Raw genomic sequence first — 23233 nt, forward strand, 5'->3', positions numbered from 1 at the left:
GTCTTTACCTTTCCTAGAACTAATCGTCGTACAACACATCTTCAATTTTCTTTTCCGTTCTACTGTATTTTATTCTCGTCAGCAACTTGAGTGCATGAGCTGTTAAGCTGATTATGCGATAACTCTCACTCTTGCCAGCTCTTGCCGTCTGCGGAACGGTGTGGATGATATTTTTCCGAAAGTCAGATGCTATGTCGCCAGACTCATAGATTCCACACACCTACGTGAATGGTCGTTTTCTTGCCACTTCATACACACCAACGTGAATAGTCGTTTTGTTGCCACCTCTCCCCAATGATGGATCCTCTAGCTCTTCTAAATCGACTCCTGTTACTTTTTCTATCACATCAGATGAATCGTCCCTCTCAAAGAGGTCTTCATTGTACTCTTTTCACCTCTCCACTCTCTCCTCGGCATTCAACAATGCAATTCCTGTTGCACTCTTACCCTTTCTTTTAATTTAACCGGAAGTTGTTTTGAACTTCCAATCAGCTGAGTCAGCCCTTCCGAAAACCTTTTATTTTTCTTTTTTTTAAATTCCTTCACATTTTTCATGCAGCCCTTTCGTCTTAGCTTCCCTGCACTTCCTGTTTATTTCATTCCTCAGTCACTTGCACCTCTGTATTCCTGAATTTCACTGAACGTTTTTGTACTTCCTTCTTTCATCGATCAGCTGAAGTATTTCTCCTGTTACCCATGATTTCTTCGCAGTTACCTTATTTGCACCTATGTTTTTCTTTCCAGCTTCTGCTGTTGTCCTTTTTAAATATGTCCATTTCTCTTCAACTGTACTGTTGATTCAGCTATTCTATATTGCTGTATCTACAGGGTTAGAGGACGTCAAGCGTGTCTCGTCATCCCTTAGTAGTTCTGTTTCCCACTTCTTTACATATTGAGTCTTCCTTATTATTTTCTTAAACTTCAGCCTACTCTTTATGACTGCTATATTGTAATCTGAGTCTATATCTGCCCCTTTAAAACTCTTTCTTACACCCTTTCTAATAGGAATACTTCACTCTTGGTCTTCCCAGCTTATTGTTCCCTTTTGATTCTTATGCATATTGTGTATCACCCGTCTTTTGCTACAGATGACTCCAGTGTCTCTCAGAATTTCGAACATCGTGCAGCAATTCATATTATCGAGCTCATTTCCATGGTTGACTATTCCAATAAGTGTGTCTTGATTTTCCTTCATTCTTGCTTCCATTTTCAAGCACAACATCAGAACTGATTGTCTGATGCCTCTGCATTTCCTATGGCCAAACTGTTCGTCATCTGATGCTCAGTTTTGTTTTCCATTCTTGTCAGCAACCTGGCTGCATGAGTTGTTGACTGTGCGATAGTTCTCGCGATTATCTGACCTTGCTACTTGGAATTTTATGGCTGATTTTTTTTCGAAAGTCTAATGTTACGTCGCCAGTCTCATAGATTTTACCCACGAATGAGATGTAGAGATTCCACCACAGGCATTTTTGTAGAAAGTGAGACAACATCACTGCTGACCAGTAAGTTGTTGCATTTCAGCTTAAGTGACTCAGGTCTGTAAATAAAATCTCTAGAATTTCTGATATGATATGGATACTTCCTACAATGTGAATGACTAAAGGCACCAAGAACTTACATTATATTTAGCTGTCTCAACATTACTCACAATAGTCACGGATGCACACCTTCTTTATGGATCTTAGGCAGCCTATGCAGATTATGTGGCTTTGAACAATGTTGTCTAAGTCTCTCAATGGCCTCGTTTGGTAGAGAACTGGAAGTTGACTGTTCCGCTGGTTAGTGGGTCCTTATCAATCTTGTTATATGTTAAGTATGTTAGTGTGAACGTTTTTACTTATTTTCTGTACACCGTATTCTACTGTATCTGAGAATTTCGAGCTGGCTGGTTTGAAAAAATATAGGATCTGTGTTAAGTTTTGTTTTAACCTCCAAGAAACTGCAGCTTACACTCACTGCATACTAAGCCTGGCTTTAAATGAGCAGGATTTGAGCGAAGCCAAAACACTTGAGTGGTCTAGGCGGTTTAACATTGACTGGATGGAGTGTGTGGATGATGACCAATACTCAGGTTGACCTTTATCATGCACAGCTCAGGAACGCTCATGAAAGTGCATCAAGTGATTCCCACTGACAGAAACTAAAACTAAACTCCACCGGAACAGCCCATGAAGGCCCAACGGTACCGACCGGCCGCCGTGTCATCCTCAGCCAAAAGGCGTCTCTGGATGTGGATATGGAGGGGCATGTAGTCAGCACAGCGCTCTCCCAGCCGTATGTCAGTTTCCGAGACCGGAGCTGCTACTTCCCAGTCAAGTAGCTCCTCAGTTTGCCTCACAAGGGTTGAGTGCACCCCGCTTTCCAACAGCGCTCTCCAGACTGGATGGTCATTCATCCGAGTGATAGCCCAGCCTGGCAACAGTTAACTTCAGTCACCTGACGGGAACCGGTGTTACCACTGCGACAAGGCTGACAATACATGTTACCTGTGACATCGATATAATATCATAAAGGACATGCTAGCGTATTCTAGTTGATAAAATCAACATGAGCCGGATTACAACGATGTTCGTCAACCAAAAAGATCACTGAGTTGAGATATGCTTTGGACTGCAAACAACAATTCGAGATGATACCAGTTTCCCGTTCATTGTCTTAAGTGCCGAAGAATCGGTGGTGCACGGTTATGATTTCGACAAGAAAAAAAAAGAGCATTCATCGCAGCAGGAGACAACATCGTCCATGTGGTCCTAAACAGTGCCAATTCTCCAAGTTCGCAGCAGTGTAAAGCCAATGCTAATGATTTCATTTCTGACATACTTGGAATTATCCATAAAAAATTTCTTCCATATGGTCAGTCACAGGGAAGATTTACTACCATGTAATTAAAGGAACGTAATAAAATGTTAGTTCTAATGATATTGAATTTAACAGGTACGCGTTTTCACTCTATAGAAGAGACTAAAGTCCCAACTAATTTTGAACATGACTCATTGATTGCAAGAATGAGAAATTCGCTGATTGTATACAAACGCGAGGGGACTACACTACTGGCCATTGAAATTGCTACACCACGAGGAAATGCAGATGATAAACGGGTACTCGTTGGACAAATATATTACACTAGAACTGACATGTGATTACATTTTCACGCAGTTTGGGTGCATAGATCCTGAGAAATCAGTACCCAGAACAAACACCTCTGGCCGTAATAACGGTCTTGATACGCCTGGGTTTTAAGTCAAACAGAACTTGGATGGCATGCACAGGTACGGCTGCCCATGCAGCTTCAACACGATACCACAGTTCATCAAGAGTAGTGACTGGCGTATTGTGACTAGCCAGATGCTCGGCCACCATTGACCAGACGTTTCCAAGTGGTCACGGATCTGGAGAATGTGCTGGCCAGGGCAGCAGTCAAACATTTTCCGTATCCAGAAAGGCCCGTACAGGACCTGCAACATGCGGTCGTGCATTATCCTGCTGAAATGTAGGGTTTCACAGGGATCGAACGAAAGCTAGAGCCACCGGTCGTAGCACATCTGAAATGTAATGTCCACTGTTCAAAGTGCCGTCAGTGCGAACAAGAGGTGACCGAGACGTGTAACCAATGGCACCCCATACCATCACGCTGGATGATACGCCAGTAGGGCGATGACGAATACACGCTTCCAACGTGCGTTCACCGCGATGTCGCCAAATACGGATGCGGCCATCATGATGCTGTAAACAGAACCTGGATTCTTCCGAAAAAATGACTTTTTGCCATTCGTGCACCCAGGTTTGTCGCTGAGTACACCATCGCAGGCGCCCCTGTCTGTGATGCAGCGTCAAGGGTAACCGTAGCCATGGTCTCCGAGCTGCTGCAAACGTCGTCAAACTGTTCGTGCAGATGTTGTTGTCTTGGAAACGTCCCCATCTGTTGACTCAGGGATTGAGACGTGGCTGCACGATCCGTTACAACCATGCGGATAAGATGCCTGTCATCTCGACTGCTAGTGATACGAGGCCGTTGGGATCCAGCACGGCGTTCCGTATTACGCTCCAGACCCCACCGATTCCTTATACTGCTAACAGGCATTGGATCTCGACCAACGCGAGCAGCAATGTCGTGATTCGATAAACCGCAATCGCGATAGGCTACAATCCGACATTTATCAAAGTCGGAAACGTGATGGTACGCATGTCTCCTCCTCACACGAGGCATCACAACAACGTTTCAACAGGCAATGACGGTCAACTGTTGTTTGTGTATGAGAAATCGGTTGGAGACTTTCCTCGCGTCAGCACGTTGTAGGTGTCGCCACCGGCGCCAACCTTGTCTGAATGCTCTGAAAAGCTAATCATTTGCATATTACAGCATCTTCTTCCTGTCGGTTAAATTTCGCGTCTGTAGCACATCATCTTCGTGGTGTAGCAATTGTAATGGCCAGTAGTGCAGCTGATAAATTGAACATGAGGCGAATTACAACGATGTTCGTCAAACAATAATATCGTTTAGTTGAGATGTGCTTTGGACTACAAACAACAATTGGAGATGATACCAGATTCCCGTTCATTGTCTTAAGTGCCGAAGAATTCGTGGTGCACGGTTATGATATTGAAAGAAAAAGGAAAGAACATTCATAGCAGTAGAAGACACCATCGTCCATGTGGTTGTAAACAACGCCAATACTACAAGTTGGCAGCAGTGTAAAGTCAGTGCTAATGATTTCATTTCTGACACCCGTGGTATTAACCATAAAAAAGATATACTACCATGTAATTAAAGGAACGTAATAAAAAGTTAGTCCTAATGAAATTGAATTTAACAGGTAAGCGTTTTCACTCTATAGAAGAGATTAAAACAGTGTCCCAACTAATTTTGAACTTGACTCTGATTGCCACAATGAAAAAATCGCTGGTTGCATACAAACGAGAGGGGACTATTTTGAAAGTGGCATTGAAAAATAAAGTTTGAGGTATGATTTCTGGTTTTTGCGGAAATATTCTGGCAAATTTTGGGCAGATCCTCGCGGGCTCAACTCAAGTCGCCACCAGCAATGGAGAGTTTGTCTTTGAGAAGTCCAGCCACACATACTGGGGAAACGTCAGAAATAATGACTAAACAAACGTCGGTAGAAGACCCTGAAACGAAAGCTAAGACACAGAATGCCACGCATCTGGATGGGGCTTAGAAACGACTTTGCACAGAAACAATGCAGAGAGAGTTGTAACCCTGAGGCAACCTCTACTGCGTCCGGAGCATCAATGGCGTTGATTCTGCGCTCGTTCTCCCCGCCCTTCACGAGACAGTAGGAAATTCTTTGACGTAATAGTATATCTGCCATCTCCATCGAATCGATATCGCGAGCGTAAGATATTACAAAAATGATTCAAGTGGCTTTGAGCACAATGGGACTAAACATCTGGGGTCATCAGTCCCCTAGAACTTAGAACTACTTAAACCTAACTAACCTAAGGACGTCACACACATCCATGCCCTAGGCAGGATTCGAACCTGCGACCGTAGCAGTCACGTAAGATATTACATTTAATGCAAACTAACGGTCAGTAATTAAAAACTGTTTACCGAAATACATAACTTAACCGCAGAAATAGACTCACCTGATGAAATCCTGTACTGATGGCTCTTTCAGTTGGGCCTTAACCGGCGATGGCATGGTTACCATGATAGAGAGAGAGTCCAGGGGTGTCTTGCTAGCCAGGCCTATAATGTCTATCTCCCTTATCAGTTTATATGAAGAAGACAGGTCGATCTCAGTTAGATTCTGGTGATTTATCTGTGAAGAGAATACATGAATACTTCAAAAATCAAATTTATTTACAACAGAAACTTGTAATTAAAATATTGACTTTTCCGTGCTCCAGACAAATTTATATTACTGGCCATTAAAATTGCTACATCAAGAAGAAATGCAGACGATGAACAGGTATCTCATTGGACAAATATATTATACTAGAACTGACATGTGATTACATTTTCATGCATTTTGGATGCATAGATCCTGAGAAATCAGTACCAACAACAACCACCTCTGGCCGTAATAACGGCCTTGATACGCCTGAGCATTGAGTCGAACAGAGCTTGGGTGGCGTGTAGAGGTACAGCTCTCCATGCAGCTTCAACACGATACCACAGTTCATCAAGAGTAGTGACTGGAGTATTGTGACGAGCCAGTTTCTCGGCCATCATTGACCAGACGTTTTCAATTGGTGAGAGATCTGGAACATGGGCTGATCAGGGCAGCAGTCGAACATTTTCTGTATCCAGAAAGGCCCGTACAGGACCTGCAATATGCGGTCGTGCATTATTCTGCTGAAATGTAGGGTTTCACAGGGATCGAATGAAGGGTAGAGCCACGGGTCGTAACATATCTCAAATGTATCGTCCACTGTTCAAAGTGCCGTCAATGCGAACAAGAGGTGACCGAGACGTGAACCAATGGCACCCCATACCATGACGCCGGCTGATACGCTAGTATGGCGATGACGAATACACGCTTCCAATGTGCGTTCACTGCGATGTCGCCAAACACGGATGCGACCATCAGGACGCTGTAAATAGAACCTGGATTCATCCGAAAAATGACGTTTTGCCATTCGTGCACCCAGGTTCGTCGTTGAGTACACCATCGCAGGCGCTCCTGTCTGTGATGCAGCGGCAAGGGTAATCGCAGCCATGGTCTCCGAGCTAATAGTCCATGCTGCTGCAAACGTCGTCGAACTGTTCGTGCAGATGGTTGTTGTCTTGCAAACGTCCCCATCTGTTGACTCAGGGATCGAGACGTGGCTGCACGATCCGTTACAGCTATGCGGATAAGATGCCTATCATCTCGACTGCTAGTGATCCGAGGCCGTTGAGATCCAGCACGGTGTTCCGTATTACCCTCCTGAACCCACCGATTCCACATTCTCCTAACAGTCATTGGATCTCTACCAACGCGAACAGAAATACCGCGATACGATAAACCGCAATCGCGATAGGCTACAATCCGACCTTTATCAAAGTCGGAAACATGATGGTAAGCGTTTCTCTTCCTAACACGAGGCATCACAACAACGTTTCACCAGGCAACGCCGGTCGACTGCTGTTTGTGTATGAGAAATCATTTGGAAACTTGCCTCATGTCAACACGTTGTAGGTATCGGCACCAGCGCCAGCCTTGTGTGAATTCTTTGAAAAGCTAATCATTTGCATATCACAGCATCTTCTTTCTGTCGGTTAAATTTTGCGTCTGTAGCACGTCATCTTCGTGGTGTAGCAATTTTAATTGCCAGTAATGTGCCTTATTCTTCACTAAGAAGTTATCGTCTCTCTTCTGGTGGTTGCATATGACGCTAGTAGTGCATTAGGAACGTTCTAAATGCCCTGATAGGTGTTTGCTTTAAAACAACTGAGGCTATCTATCATTTTGTTGCTGAAGCTCTTTTCATGTCGGCGTTTTCTTCCTGACATCTAATATGGAAATGTGGTTCTACCCTGAGAAAACACAATTTTTCTCACTCATGTATGTTACAGAGAAATTTCTCCATCTTCAGTATGTTCATTTATTCTCTGTTGCATAATATATAAAGAATTTATGTGTTGTGATACACCTCAGTTATTAAGTTTTCAGTCGCCTGATTAATAAAAATACTGGCAGAAATATTAACGGGAAGCATATATATCTTAGTATTACAGAACGGTGTTCGTGTGACTGTTTGATATTTACAGCATGGCTGTAGTGATTGCCCTCCAGTACATCATCTGCAATTAATAAGCCTTTATAAATCTTCAGTTACGTAATGTGCCAAATTTTAGATCCAATATCTACTGATGTTTTCTTCTCTTTTGTTTCTCTGTTTCCTTTTTTATAACATTACTATTATTATATTATGATGTGTTGTCAACGCAGATTCGCTCTTTCACCGTTCGTCGAGCGTTTTTAGGTTACAGAACTATTGCTCGAAAACTGTGTATAAGCAGGCCTATTTGCGGATTGTGACCAGGCGTTGTGAAATGGTGAGTGGGGAGAGGGGCGACTAAGTATTTTTCAGCCATTCCGTTCTAGGTGTTCTGGGTGGCAATTTTGGATACACAGCACTATTCGTTGAAAACTTGTTCTCAGCTCTAAAACACGTGTAACACAAACACACACACTCAGACAAAGCAACAAATAAACCTATTAACAAGCAAATAAACATACACCCAAAGCCCAATGTTACTACAGAATTCAAAACCTCCGCCCAGAACAGCCAGAACCAGTTGTCGGAGCGAGTGAACATCACGCAAACAGTGGAAGAGCGTTTGTTATGAGGAAAGAAGGAAGACTGGGTGTGACGTCTCGTCGAGGTCATTGGGGATGAAGCACAAACTCGGATGGTGTTAAGGTAGGGAAGGAAATCGGCCGCGCCATTTCAAAGGAACCATTTCGACATTTGCCTGAATAGATTCCGGGAAATCACGGGAAACCTCAATCTGAATGGCTGCACGCGAATTTGTACGGTCGTCCTCCAGGAGGTGAGTCCACGAAGAGGCCACATCTACAAAAGTAATGACACACACACACACACACACAGACATACTTAGCCTGCCCCATCCCCACTCACCATTTCACAAGGCCTAATCACAATCAGCACATTATTCTAAACATTTTCCGAAAAATAGCATTGCAACTTAGAAACGCTAATCAGATAGTAAAATAGCAAATCTGTGTTGACAACACAACGTCATTTAAGATCAGTAATATTATAAAAAAGGAAATAGAGAAGGGAAAAATCATTAGAAAAGAAAATTATATCGGTATTTCAAATTGGGCCTAAAATTTGCTAAGTTACGTAGCAAAATATCCATAAACACTTATTAATAGCAGATGATATACTGGAAGGCAATAATTACAGCTGTGTTGCAAGTATCAAGTAGGCTTATGGAGACCGTAATGTAACACGAAGGTATACATTTACTTTTCCTGCTAATATTTGCGTCAGAACTTTTATTAATGTAAATACTGTAATTTCAAAAACTGGTATGTACTGCAATGGGTAAATTCTTTATATGTTATTTAACAGAGAATAAATGAATTCATTGAAGTTGGAGAAAATTGTCCGAAACATGTGTGGGTACTAAAACAAGAAAACTTGTGTTTTCTCAAGGCAGAACCGTATTTCATTGAGGGTATCTATCTTTGAAATGTTTGCTGTGAGCAGGCATTCGAAGTGTATGCATGTGACGGCTGACACAAAACAGCTTTATTTGAGAAACCAATACCTTCTCGAACACTTCTCTATTTTCGTCATTTGCCTCAAACTTGGAAGAGCAAGCTGTACATTTTATTTGTGCCGCTTTTTGGAATATTTTGCAGTTAAAACTCATTTTCAGCACCTTGAAGTTTCAATGCAGAATGTACAAACTCTCTACAAGGACTGCTGTATGGCCACGTGACACGACATAAGAACAGTGCCCCTAAAGGTATTCTAACAGACAGTTGTCGGAGACGATTGCCAAGTATTACTGTTGTCAGTGAATACAGTTCTATGTCATCCATTTTCCGAGCGAACGTTGCGAAAGGATCCGCTTGCAATGGATATTAGGTACCCAGAAAAAGGCCATTGCTCACAGCAGACAACAAAATTTCATGTCTTCAGTGGACTAAACAATACAGAAAACGGACAAGAGCTCACTGGGGGCATACAACGTGGTCCGAGGATTCACTATTTTCAGATGATGCAATGTGTCAATTGTAGCGACGGACTCATATGCATTTAAACCGCATGTGTGGCGTATACAGGTTATTCTGTTATGCTCTGAGAGTATTTTTCGTACCATTTCTTGGAACTACTCATTGTGGTTACCGGGAGACTGAACCAGAGGTTTATTTCAAAATATTGGGTGAACAAGTGCTGCACTTTCTACAATATAGTGAAGTGATAAAAGAATGGGTTAGCGATAGACACGTATAAAGATGGTGGCAGTATTGTGTGCAGAAGTTACAATACGGTATGCATTGCTGGACCTGTCATTCGTACACAGATGATATAAGTGAAAAGATTTTCGACGTGATTATGGTCGCACGAAGGGAGTTAACAAACTTTAAACACGAAATGGCGGTTGGAGCTAGAGGCTTGCGATATATCATTTTGGAAATCGTTAGGGAATTCAGTATACCGAGATCCACAGTCTCAAGAGTATGCACAGAATACAGAATTTAAGGTGTTACCTTTCGCCACGACAACGCAGTGGCCGACGGCCTTCACTTAACGGCCGAGTGCAGCGGCGTTATGTAGAGATGTCAGTGCTAACAGACAAGCAACAATGCGTGAAATAACCATATAAATAAATGTGGGACGTACGATGAACGAATCAGTTAGGACAGCGCGACGAAATTTGGCGCTAATTGGCTGTGGCAGCAGACGATAGAATCGAATGCCTGTGATAACAGCACTGCATCGCCTACATTGCCTCTCCTAGGCTCCATATCGGTTGGACCCTAGACGACTGGAAACCTGTGGCCTGCTCAGATGAGTCCAGATTTCAGCTGCCAGGAACCGATGGTAGGGTTCGACTGAGAGCAGAACCTACGAAGTCATGAACTCAAGCTGTCATCAAGCTGGTGGTGGCTACAGAATGTCGTGGTCTATGTTTACATGGAATGGACTGGGTCCTGTGAATCGATCATTGACTGGGAACTGTAATGTTCGCCTACCTGGATATCATATGCAGCCATTCATCGACCTCATGTGAATGCACATATCACCGGGCCAAAATTTGTCGCGAATGATTTAAAGAATATTCTGGGCAGATCGAGCGAATGTTAGCCGCCCATATCGTCCGACGTGAATCCCACCAAACGTTTGTGGGATATAATTGAGAGTTTCCTTTAATTTACATATGTCACAAAATTTTTTGTTAACAGATTACTGGTTTCGGTCTACAATGACCATTATCCTACTCTGTAGGAATCAACGTGGATTCCGGAAACAGCGATCGTGTGAGACCCAACTCGCTTTATTTGTTCATGAAACCCAGAAAATATTAGATACAGGCTCCCAGGTAGATGCTATTTTCCTTGACTTCCGGAAGGCGTTCGATACAGTTCCGCACTGTCGCCTGATAAACAAAGTAAGAGCCTACGGAATATCAGACCAGCTGTGTGGCTGGATTGAAGATTTTTTAGCAAACAGGACACAGCATGTTGTTATCAATGGAGAGACGTCTACAGACGTTAAAGCAACCTCTGGCGTGTCACAGGGGAGTGTTATGGGACCATTGCTATTCACAATATATATAAATGACCTAGTAGATAGTGTCGGAAGTTCCATGCGGCTTTTCGCGGATGATGCTGTAGTATACAGAGAAGTTGCAGCATTAGAAAATTGTAGCGAAATGCAGGAAGATCTGCAGCGGATAGGCACTTGATGCAGGGAGTGGCAACTGACCCTTAACATAGACAAATGTAATGTATTGCGAATACATAGAAAGAAGGATCCTTTATTGTATGATTATATGATAGCGGAACAAACACTGGTAGCATTTACTTCTGTAAAATATCTGGGAGTATGCGTGCGGAACGATTTGAAGTGGAATGATCATATAAAATAAATTGTTGGTAAGGGGGGTACCAGGTTGAGATTCATTGGGAGAGTCCGTAGAAAATGTAGTCCATCAACAAAGGAGGTGGCTTACAAAACACTCGTTCGACCTATACTTGAGTATTGCTCATCAGTGTGGGATCGGTACCAGATCGGGTTGACGGAGGAGATAGAGAAGATCCAAAGAAGAGCGGCGCGTTTCGTCACAGGGTTATTTGGTAACTGTGATAGCGCTACGGAGATGTTTAGCAAACTCAAGTGGCAGACTCTGCAAGAGAGGCGCTCTGCATCGCGGTGTATCTTGCTCGCCAGGTTCCGAGAGGGTGCGTTTCTGGAAGAGGTATCGAATATATTGCTTCCCCCTACTTATACCTCCCGAGGAGATCACGAATATAAAATTAGATTCGAGCACGCACGGAGGCTTTCAGACAGTCGTTCTTCCCGCGAACCATACGCGACTGGAAAAGAAAAGGGAGGTAATGACAGTGTCACGTAAAGTGCCCTCCGCCACACACCGTTGGGTGGCTTGCGGAGTATAGATGTAGATGTAGATATGTTTCATAAAAACAAACAGCTCTGATGATGGTCATTGAAGGCCGAAACCGGTAATCTGTTAACAAAACATTTTGTGACCATAGACGTAAATTAAAGGAAACGTATTACATGTACGGATCACTGTTTTTTTGCGACGATGTCTCAGCTTGTGAAACATAAATGAGAGGTTAGTGCGTGCACAAAACCCTGAACCGGCATCACTTTCGAAATTACGGAGTTTGGCTCAGTACTTCTGCAGGGGATTTCAGACATCTTGTTGAGACTACGACAGGTCAGGTTGCTGCAGTACCTGGGGAAAAAGGACATCCGGCACGATGGTAGGAGGTATCCCTTGATTTTAACCACCTCAGTCTCTACTCATGAGTTGGACCGTGTCTAGAATGGCTGGGCGCGCACCTCCTAGGTTTGACGAAAAGTCAGGCTTTCTGCTGTACATCTACTGCCCCACTAAATCAGCGCATCTTAATGCCATAGAAAAGGTCTGTCTCCATCTGGAAAAGCGGGTAGAAAGCAGCAATTAGTACCCTCGCAATCAGGGTAGCTGTACGGATATAATAGCCAGTGAATGGCTTTATCTGGATATGGCATACTTGAAGCAATTTTTTTTTACTCTCTTCATAGCGAAGATGAAACCATTCTCATAGCTAGAGGCTGTGTTACTGACTATTATCAGAATGTTTCTCTTTTTGTCAGGAGTGCTTATAAAAGGTAATATGATACCTAGTGGCCTAGTCGTGATGTAGTACATCGAAACAGCTGACACAAGACATAGATTTACTCAGTAGGTATCAATACGTGTTCCACCGTGACTTCCACACAACACGTTATAGAGTTTAAACACTCCCTTTCGCAGACTTAACCATGTCACAATGCAATAGTTGTTCCGCGAGCGTCTATTTTCAGTTTATTTATTGACCAGTTTGGACCACTACACGTCAAATGTAACTAAAAGACAGCTATGTCTCTGTGGCGTCAGGATTGATTCCATTGGGAAGTAGATGTGCCCAGCGACTGTATTTACACTACTGGCCATTAAAATTGCTACACCAAGAAGAAATGCAGATGATGAGCGGGTATTCATTGGACAAATATATAATACTAGAACTGACATGTGATTACATTTTCACGCAATTTGGGTGTATAGATCCTGAGAAATCAGTACCCAGAACAACCACCTCTGGCCGTAATAACGGCCTTGATACGCCAGGGCATTGAGTCAAACAGAGCGTGGATGGCGTATACAGGTAGAGCTGCCCATACAGCTTCCAACACGATACCACAGTTCATCAAGAGTAGTGACTGGTGTATTAAGGCGAGCCAGAAGCTAGGCCACCATTGACCAGACTTTTTCAGCTGGTGAGAGATATGGAGAATGTGCTGGCCAGGGCAGCAGTCGAACATTTTCTGTATCCAGAAAGGCCCGTACAGGAACTGCAACACGCGGTCGTGCATTATCCTGCTGAAATGTAGGGTTTCGCAGGGATAGAATGAAGAGTAGACTCACGGGTCGTAACACATCTGAAATGTAGCGTCCACTGTTCAAAGTGCCATCAGTGCGAACAAGAGGTGACCGAGACGTGTAACCAATGGCATCCAATTCCATCACGCCGGGTGATACGCCAATATGGCGAAGACGAATACACGCTTCCAATGTGTGTTCACCGCGATGTCGCCAAACACGGATGCGACGATCATGATGTTGTAAACAGAACCTGGATTCATCCGAAAAAAAATGACGTTTTGCCATTCGTGTACCCAGGTTCGTCGTTGAGTACACCATCGCAGGCGCTCCTGTCTGTGATGCATCGTCAAGGGTAACCGCAGCCATGGTCTCCGAGCTGATAGTCCATGCCGCTGCAAACGTCGTCGAAGTGTTCGTGCAGATGGTTGTTGTCTTGCAAACTTCCCCATCTGTTGACTCAGGGATTGAGACGTGGCTGCACGATCCGTTACAACCATGCAGATAAGACGACTGTCGTCTCGACTGCTAGTGATACGAGGCCTTTGGGATCCAGCACGGCGTTCCGTACTAGCCTCCTGAACCCACCGATTCCGTATTCTGCTAACAGTCACTGGATCTCGACCAACGCGAGCAGCAATGTCGCGATACGATAAACCGCAATCGCGATAGGCTACAGTCCGACCTTTATCAAAGTCGGAAACGTGATGGTACGCATTTCTCCTCCTTACACGAGGCATAACAACAACGTTTCACCAGACAACGCCGGTCAACTGCTGTTTGTGTATGTGAAATCGGTTGGAAACTTTCCTGCTGTCAGCATGTTGTAGGTGTCGCCACCGGCGCCAGCCCTGTGTGGATGCTCTGAAAAGCTAATCATTTGCATATCACAGCATCTTCTTCCTGTCGGTTAAATTTCGCGTCTGTAGCACGTCATCTTTGTGGTGTAGCAATTTTAATGGCCAGTAGTGTACGTCAATCAGTAACCTGCAGAGTAGTCAGTGGCAAATAATGTTTACTGCATACCCAGATTTCGGTCTCTCTACGGCCTCCTTCATTGCTAAAAGACGTGTAGAACTATTTACAGTAAGGTAACGTGGATACTTATTAAATGTGCAGTTGTACCAGATGAAAATGTCATTTAATCATAAAATTCATAACACTAAATGTACGTTAAGACGTTACAGTCAAATACATGGGAATTGTCCAAACCAGATTACTCATGTCGGACGATGAGTTCCCACTGAGGCCGTTGTCTACAGATACAATACACTGGCCTCGGTGTACGTCATACGACTCTGCAGCGCACTCATGAAAAGTGTGATGCGTTGACGACGCGGATTAACTTTATTTTACAATTCATGTATTTCCCTAGTTTATAATTTTTAGAACTTAAGTACATAAAACAAACGCGGTGGCTGTAACGAATAACAGTGACCAGTATTTTACAATTATACATTTTGGTAGTTGTGTGAACTAACCAAAGGCATCCGTTTACTGCAGCACGTTTTACAACTAAGCACAGTGCATAAAACACAAGAAATCTGTTCAGAATACCTAAGTCAACAATATTGTTAGTAAAACCGTTTGAGGACAAAATTGGTACACTATACTCCATTTCAATAAAGTGTGCAATGAAGTTAGAAAGATCCAGAATGAGATTTTCACTCTGCAGCGGAGTGTGCGCTGATATGAAACTTCCTGGCAGATTAAAACTGTGTGCCCGACCGAGACTCGAACTTGGGACCTTTGCCTTTCGCGGGCAAGTGCTCTACTCGCTTTCGCAGACTTAACCATGTCACAATGCAATAGTTGTTTCCCGAGCGTCTATTTTCAGTTAATTTATTGACCAGTTTGGACCACTACACGTCAAATGTAACTGAAAGACAGCTATGTCTCTGTGGCGTCAGGTAGAGCACTTGCCCTCGAAAGGCAAAGGTCCCGAGTTCGAGTCTCGGTCGGGCACACAGTTTTAATCTGCCAGGAAGTTTCATATCAGCGCACACTCCGCTGCAGAGTGAAAATCTCATTCTGGAAACATCCCCCAGGCTGTGGCTAAGCCATGTCTCCGCAATATCCTTTCTTTCAGGAGTGCTAGTTCTGCAAGTTTCGCAGGAGAGCTTCTGTAAAGTTTGGAAGGTAGGAGACGAGGTACTGGCAGAAGTAAAGCTGTGAGTACCGAGCATGAGTCGTGCTTCGGTAGCTCAGTTGGTAGAGCACTTACCCGCGAAAGGCAAAGGTCCCGAGTTCGAGTCTCGGTCGGGCACACAGTTTTAATGTGCTAGGAAGTTTCAAGTTAGAAAGAGATCTATTTTCGCTGCCCACCATCTTGAAAGTGGGCGTAGTGAACCAGTTTTGTTCTCATACATGGGGATGTCCATTGATGTGATAAGGGAAGGCGTATGGACCTCTTGTAGGAATTGGAAGTCTTTTGCCAAGAGCCAAATGGTTGAAATGGCTCTGAGCACTATGGGACTTAACTTCTGAGGGCATCAGTCCCCTAGAACGTAGAACTACTTAAGCCTAACTAACCTAAGGACATCACACACATCCATGCCTGAGGCAGGATTCGAACCTGCGACCGTAGCCGTCGCGGGGTTCCAGACTGTAGCGCCTAGAACCGCTCGGCCACAAAGAACCGGCGTCAACAGCCATCGTCACGCAGAACGCTGCTTAATGAACAAGCCACGAGAAACTCCCAGTTACGGGATTCGCCCACATCGGTCGGGTCCTAACCGACGCACTGAAATGATAATAACAATCTAGATATGATTATACTCCTTCAGGTCACTTATGAATACACAGCTTCTGGAGACAAACACGATGTATTGTCTACATTATTGCATGATGTAGTTGAAAGTTTACTAGTTGTAACACGAAGATGTGTGAATTACAATGTATTTTTATATGTAATTTACGAGGTAATATTTAAGCAAAAAGATTTCTGGTCGTTTTGACTTATCGCAGCTGGTACGATAACTTACAACACCCATCTTGACTGTTCCAGTTCCTTCAGCTGTGCTTAGTATGTCACACAATTTTAATAAATATTGTAACGTAAGTATTTTGAAGATGTTTCGTATTTTTTAAAGCTATGTTCAGTTGTAAAGTGTGCAGTAATAACGGATGCCACTAATTCACACAACTATCACCATGGATAACAGTGAAACATTAGTCACTCTTGTTACGCGTAGTTATAACCACCAATTTTTGTTTTGCGTATTTAAATTTTAAAAATAAAAACTAATGAAATATAGTAATTGTAAAATAAAGTTAATCCATGTCGTCAACGCATCGCACGTTTAATTAGGGCACTGTAGATTGGCATGACGTAAACTGAAAACAGTTGTGTTCTAATCGTAAACAGTGGCCTCTTTGGAAACTCAACCTACGACGTCAATAGTCCAGTTGAGTCCATGTGCATGTATGGGGTTCAAATCGTTACATTTATTGGTACGTATTTGATGACTGACTAAAATGTTAAACTGTACATTAAATAGGCATACGTATTACCTTACTGTAACTGGTTCTTTATGTCTTTTAGCACTGAAGAAGGCCACCTAGTGACTCAAATCTGGATACACAATAAACACTATTTGCGACTTGTTGCTGAACCCTTTACTTTTTGCCATCTATGTGTGTTTACGTCAAGCTGTGTGTACAAATATTTTTATGGCCCAGAGTGGGAAGAGAGAAGCGTCCAGGGGCCGGGAGCGCTGTTAGAATTCATTGAAGGGCTTCACTGCTAGGCGTCCCTTCTGAGTCAGCTCATCAGGTGTCATCAACGAGGAAGTTTCAGTCAAGTATACTTGTGAGTGATTGTTTTCATAAACATTGTTCATTGTTCATTTTACCGTTGCAGACAAACCGGAACAATCACCTAAAAGTAAACTTTTGTAAAAGAAAACCTTGATGCGAGGCGGTTTTGTGACTGTAACCCACAAAACAAGTAACAACTGAACGGAGCGAGGCGGTGCAGCGTATAAGGGCCAGAACGTACATTACAGATGAAGTCTGTCAAATCCCCGTTGTAAAGTTACAGATATAGTTTACTCTTTGAGTGTCGATATCTGTATATTATATGCAGCGACCTAGCGCAGTAGCATTGTCACCAGGGGAATCCCCAGAGATCGAAAAGCTCGGTTTTCTCCAGGATTTGCAGATGGTGCGGAAGTGAGTGTATTGGGGAGTCGTGGGTGGAAGCCAGACATATATGCAGGATACATGCCCACGCGCCGTAAGAAGTTCAGTAAAACGATGAATGTTGCAGTTTTCGTGCACGGGATCGAGAACTTATCGATATTAGAAACGAGTCGTTAGTAAAGATCGGTTGAAGCTGTTATTACCTCAGAAAATTAATGTCAAGGTACAATAAGAGTGAAAGTTAGTACGTGCGGGCAGAAACGTTATAAACGTGTACCGTGTCTTGTACTAGACACAAAAAAAATATCCAGTTCTATAAAATCAGTGTCTCTTTTCAAATCCTTTTCATATCTATTAGAACTGACAAGTTTGGTGATTATGATGGGGCATTTACCAGTAGGCACACGGTCCCATTTTTAGACTTGTGGTGCATGTTCCTTGGGAGTAAGGAGACCACTCTAAGCTGTGTTGCATAAACATTAGTCCGATCACAGCACTTACATCAATACAGCTGGTTTTAGAGAGGACCGTGATATATACTAATAAGCGAGAAGACATTTTACACCGTTTGAACACCCGAATTTTTGGTTCTATGTCATTTTTTCCAAACCGCTTAAGATAAATGCTGCGATGGTTCGTTTGCTAAGGACATGGACGATGTCTTCTCCCATTCTTTCCCATCAGAGCTCCTGCTCCATCTCGAATGGCCACACCGTAGAAGGGCCGTTAACTTATAACCTTGCTTCACTTTTTAAGAACCAGTTGGGCCGGTGTACTGCTTCGTCTCCAAAGCTGAAGGAATTAAAATGATAACTATGGTGAAAAACTTTATGCTTCATTTCTTACCGCCATTAATGGATAGTTAACGAAGCTGTTTTTCACCGAGGTTCTGCAATTAACCAGGGTTTCTGCCTACAAATATTAAAACGTTTGAGTGAGACGTTGCTGAAAAAAAAAAATGCTATGTGACTATCAAATGGTTGGCTCCTTCATCACGATAACATTACTTGATTGTTGTGACTTCTACCAGCTACAACCTGTTTGTAATTGTTGTAATTCCTTGACTGATCATTACTCTTCTTGAAAACCAAACTTCGTCTTCAACTGTTTCGAGTAGCACGACTGTGACCATTGTTGCGCCTACGATTATAGCTGATTTGATTGTCTTAATTAGGATCTTGCTTGTAAAAAGCGTTTCAATCGTGCTTTTTTATGTTCATATCGTCGTTTTCGCTAAATAGGATATGATTGAAATGGCTCTGAGCACTATGGGACTTAACATCTATGGTCATCAGTCCCCTAGAACTTAGAACTACTTAAACCTAACTAACCTAAGGACATCACACAACAGCCAGTCATCACGAGGCGCTAAATAGGATACATCAGACAATATTTAAGGCAGTGGGGATGTGGGCATCGAGGCAATACTGGATACTGGCAGGCACCTGTTGATCAGGCGTCTTTCTCGACTCATCATTGATTGATACCACTCCATACTCACGCTATGCACACGTCTTGCTGCCTGTACTGTAGTCTGATGACAGTCTACTGACCTAATGCGCTGAAAACAGTTACATGAAATAAGCGCGACTGGAAGTGTTGTTACATTCAAGGGGAAGTAATCGCTGTAGTTCTATAGACATTTTGTCTAAAATTATTAATTATGATAATCCTCCTTCTAGCAGCTTCAATTGTCCATTATTGTCAATATGTATATTATGATTACCACTTGTATGTGATCTTCTATCATTGTCTAAAATAGCAGAGTTGCTTGTTCTGCTAGCTCTACCATTATGCTAGTAGAAGGATTGCGACAACCAGATAATTATCATCTCATTCCGCATGTTAATATTTTGGATTCTGTAATGTAAAGCGAGGTTGAGTGCCTGCCAGTTTTCGCCGAGAACAAAGCGACAACAGTTTTCAATAGAAAGACTGTTGTTTTACAGCTTTAGTAGATATGTACAGGGAGATGTAATTGTCGAATACGAGGATTACGAAGATCTGAGCCTCACTGGACAAAGATATTTATCCGAAACTCCCACGCTACCCAACATCGAGCATAATAAGAAAGACGTCTGAACTTCCCAAACGGTCTTCTTTGGAAGACACAGTGGTCAAGAATTTCTCCCACAGGCACGTAGTCAACTTGTTGCTTATGCTTTACCGTAGATCCACAATGTTGAGACGCCATTTCACCTAATCGTATCCACCACTGGTTCACCAACATACAAATTGGTGAAATAAATGACCAACCTCCTCGATCCACGTATGGGACACTGCGAAAATCATACCAGAAATTCAGCAGATTATATTAACCGAATTAACTATCTTTGACAGTGAGGAAGACATTATGGTCAGTTTTGATGTTGTGGTGCTGTTTACGAATGTGCCTGTCCAAGACTGTTTCGGCCTAGTATCCAAGTTCTTTGTAAGTGAAGTGCTCGCTCTATTTAGGCACAGTCTTACGTCATCTCGGCAACGGCCTTGCCGTAGTGGGTGCACCGGTTCCCGTCAGATCACCGAAGTTAAGCGCTGTAGTTGTTGTTGTAGAGGGGTTTTGTGGGCGCACGACAGCAAGGTCTTCAGCGCCCGTTCAGTATCATAGTGAGACGGGTGTCAAGGAAACAAAAAAAGCTCAGAATATTTACATAAAACGGAACATAAAACACGGGAAACAATCATCGGAAAAGATGTGCTCACCCACACCGAAGCGTGGGATGAAGCAGGGCGTCAGCAGTAAAACATGGACAACACAGGAAGAAAACGAGAGAGGGGGCTAAAACAATGTAGCAGATGGAAGTGGCCGGCTGACCGCAAGGAAAAAAAGGGAGGAGTCAGCCACTCTGCAATACACTAAAACCTCCAGCCTAAAAGTTTAGGCCAGAGTCCAGACACGTCACAAAACTTAAAAACCCTAGACACACACGTCTCATCATTAGCTAAAACAGAAGGCAGATCCTCATTAACTTGTGCTTCTGCCCTTGCATCACGGTATAAAATGCAGTCTGTTAAAATGTGGCGGACAGAGATGTGCACGCCACAAGCATCACAAAACGGAGGATCCTCCCGCCATAATAAATAGCTATGCGTCAGAGGACAGTGCCCGATCCGAAGACGTGTGAGGGCCACCTCTTCCCGCCTGAGCAACCGACAGGAGGAACGCCACGGCCGAGTGGTTGACTTTACCGACCGCAGTTTATTGGCCGTCACCGCCAGCCATTCGTCCTCCCACAACTCCATGCACTTCCTGTGGAGTGCAGCGATGACTGACTGCAAGGGGATAGGACACTGGACCACATCCTGCTCTCTGCAGGCCTCCTTGGCAGCCCGATCAGCCTGTTCATTGCCCCAGATGCCGACAAGACCAGGCACCCAGCAGAAGGATACCTCTTTACCCCGCTGTTGGAGCAAGTACAGTTGGCTATGTATCAGCTGGACCATCTCTTCAGCCGGGTACAGGTTCTGCAGCGATTGTAAGGCACTAAGAGAATCGGAGCTGAGAAGAAATCGATCGCCCCGAACACGATGCATCTGCTCCAGTGCCGTCAGGATCGCGTGGAGCTCCGCTGCGAAAACGGTATATTCAGCAGGGTAACATGGTCAGGGAACACCACAGAACAGCCAAGGAAATTCTCCTGTTTGGAGCCATCAGTGTAAACGACAGTGAAACCGTGATGCACATCTAAAATGTTAAAAAAAAGTGACTGGAATGTAAAATCTGGCGTGCCATCCTTCTTAAAACGAGTCAAATCTAAAATAAGTTTGGGTCTCCGGAGGAGCCAAGGTGGAGATCTGCTCCAACCGCGACGTAAAACACGAAGACCAGCCATAGACATTGCAGCGAGGCAATCCTGTGCGCGAATCCCATAGGGCTGCGTCGCACGTTGCCGGTTATGAAATAACCGTGCCAGAGGAGGCTGAGCAACGGTATGGTATGCAGGTGTGTACGGTGTGGACAAAGTTTTATACGCCTGGCGTACCGTAAGTAGCCGTCGCCGCATATGAAGTGGCGGTTCACCAGCCTCTACACAAAGGCTTGGTATGGGGCTAGTTCGGAATGCCCCAGTGGCCAACCGCAGCCCTTCATGGTGGACAACGTCCAAAATCCTTAAGTACGAAGGCCTCGCAGACCCACACACCGTGCACCCATAATCGAGCCGAGATCGCACAAACGCCCTGTAAAAATGGAGCAGACAAGTCCTGTCAGCTCCCCATGTACTGTGGCTAAGACATTTTAAAATGCTTAAAGCCTGAAGCGACCGCCGTTTCAGGTCTTTAAGATGAGGTAACCACGTGAGCCTCGAGTCGAAAATGAGCCCCAGAAATCTCACCGTGTCTTTAAAAGAAAGAATAGTGTCCCTCAAGCGCAACTCAGGAAAGGTGAAAATCGAACGAGAACGGTTAAAAAGAACACATACAGACTTCTCGGTGGAAAACTTAAATCCACTCTTCAGCGCCCAGTCATCCAAACGCCTAATCGTAAGTTGCAACTGACGAATTGTCGCTGCAAGGCTTGAAGAAGAGCAGAACAAAGAGAAATCATCCACAAACAAAGAACACTGGACAGGACTTTTCACCATGGACGTAATGCGATTAATAGCGATGGCAAACAGAGTCACACTTAAAACGCTACCCTGAGGGACACCGTTCTCCTGCTCAAAGCGATCAGACAGGACGTCACCAATTCGGTATCTAAAATATCGTGGCGAGAGGAAAGACTGAATAAAAAGAGGAAGACAACCACGAAAACCCCATTCGTGAAGCTGCTCCAGGATGAGACGCCACCAAGTGGTATCGTAGGCCTTCTCGATGTCGAAAAATACACCTATAAGGTGATGACGGCGTAGGAAAGCTTGTTGGATAGCCGCCTCCAGGAGGGCAAGGTTATCGAAGGTGGAACGAAACCTCCTGAAACCACACTGATAGCGACTAAGTAGTTGCCGGGATTCTAACATCCAGACAAGGCGGCGGTTGACCATCCGCTCCAAGGTCTTCCCTATGCAACTAGTGAGGGCAATACTACGGTAGCTACTTGGGCTCTAGCGGTCTTTCCCAGGTTTTAAAAAAGGGATTAAAACTGCCTCACGCCACGCGTCAGGAAAGTGACCCGACGCCCAAATGGCATTAAAAAGTGCGAGGAGGATTTCTTTGTTGCGCATTGTGAGGTGCCATAGCATACTGTAATGGATCCTGTCGTGACCAGGGGAAGTGTCACGAGCTCCAGACAATGCAGACTCCAGCTCCCACATAGAAAAAGGGCAGTTGTAAACTTCATGAGAGGTGGGCTGGAAGTTCAGTCTACACCTCTCAGCAACCGCTCTATGGCGCTGGAAACCTGGATCCTGACTGGTTGTGGCAGTAACTGTCGCAAAATATGCTGCCATAGTCTGGGCAATGTCTCGCGGATCTGTGTGGAGAGTGCCGTTATTCATTACAGCAGCTATGGGGCACCTCCCTCCTCTGCCAGAAATTCTCCTAATGGTCTCCCACACAATGGAA

The 23233-nt window shown here is 44.0% G+C and overlaps 1 protein-coding gene across 1 annotated transcript in view; it reads right to left on the reverse strand.

The window, feature by feature from the left end:
- LOC124778008 overlaps positions 1-23233 on the reverse strand; it is a 113393-nt gene that overhangs the window by 25852 nt on the left and 64308 nt on the right. Inside the window, exon 7 of the mRNA XM_047253581.1 lies at positions 5611-5786. Coding sequence (XP_047109537.1) covers positions 5611-5786 — 176 coding nt within the window. The remainder of the gene's footprint in view (positions 1-5610; positions 5787-23233) is intronic.

The sequence above is a fragment of the Schistocerca piceifrons genome, chromosome 2, assembly GCF_021461385.2.
Source record: "Schistocerca piceifrons isolate TAMUIC-IGC-003096 chromosome 2, iqSchPice1.1, whole genome shotgun sequence".
NCBI lineage: Eukaryota > Metazoa > Arthropoda > Insecta > Orthoptera > Acrididae > Schistocerca > Schistocerca piceifrons.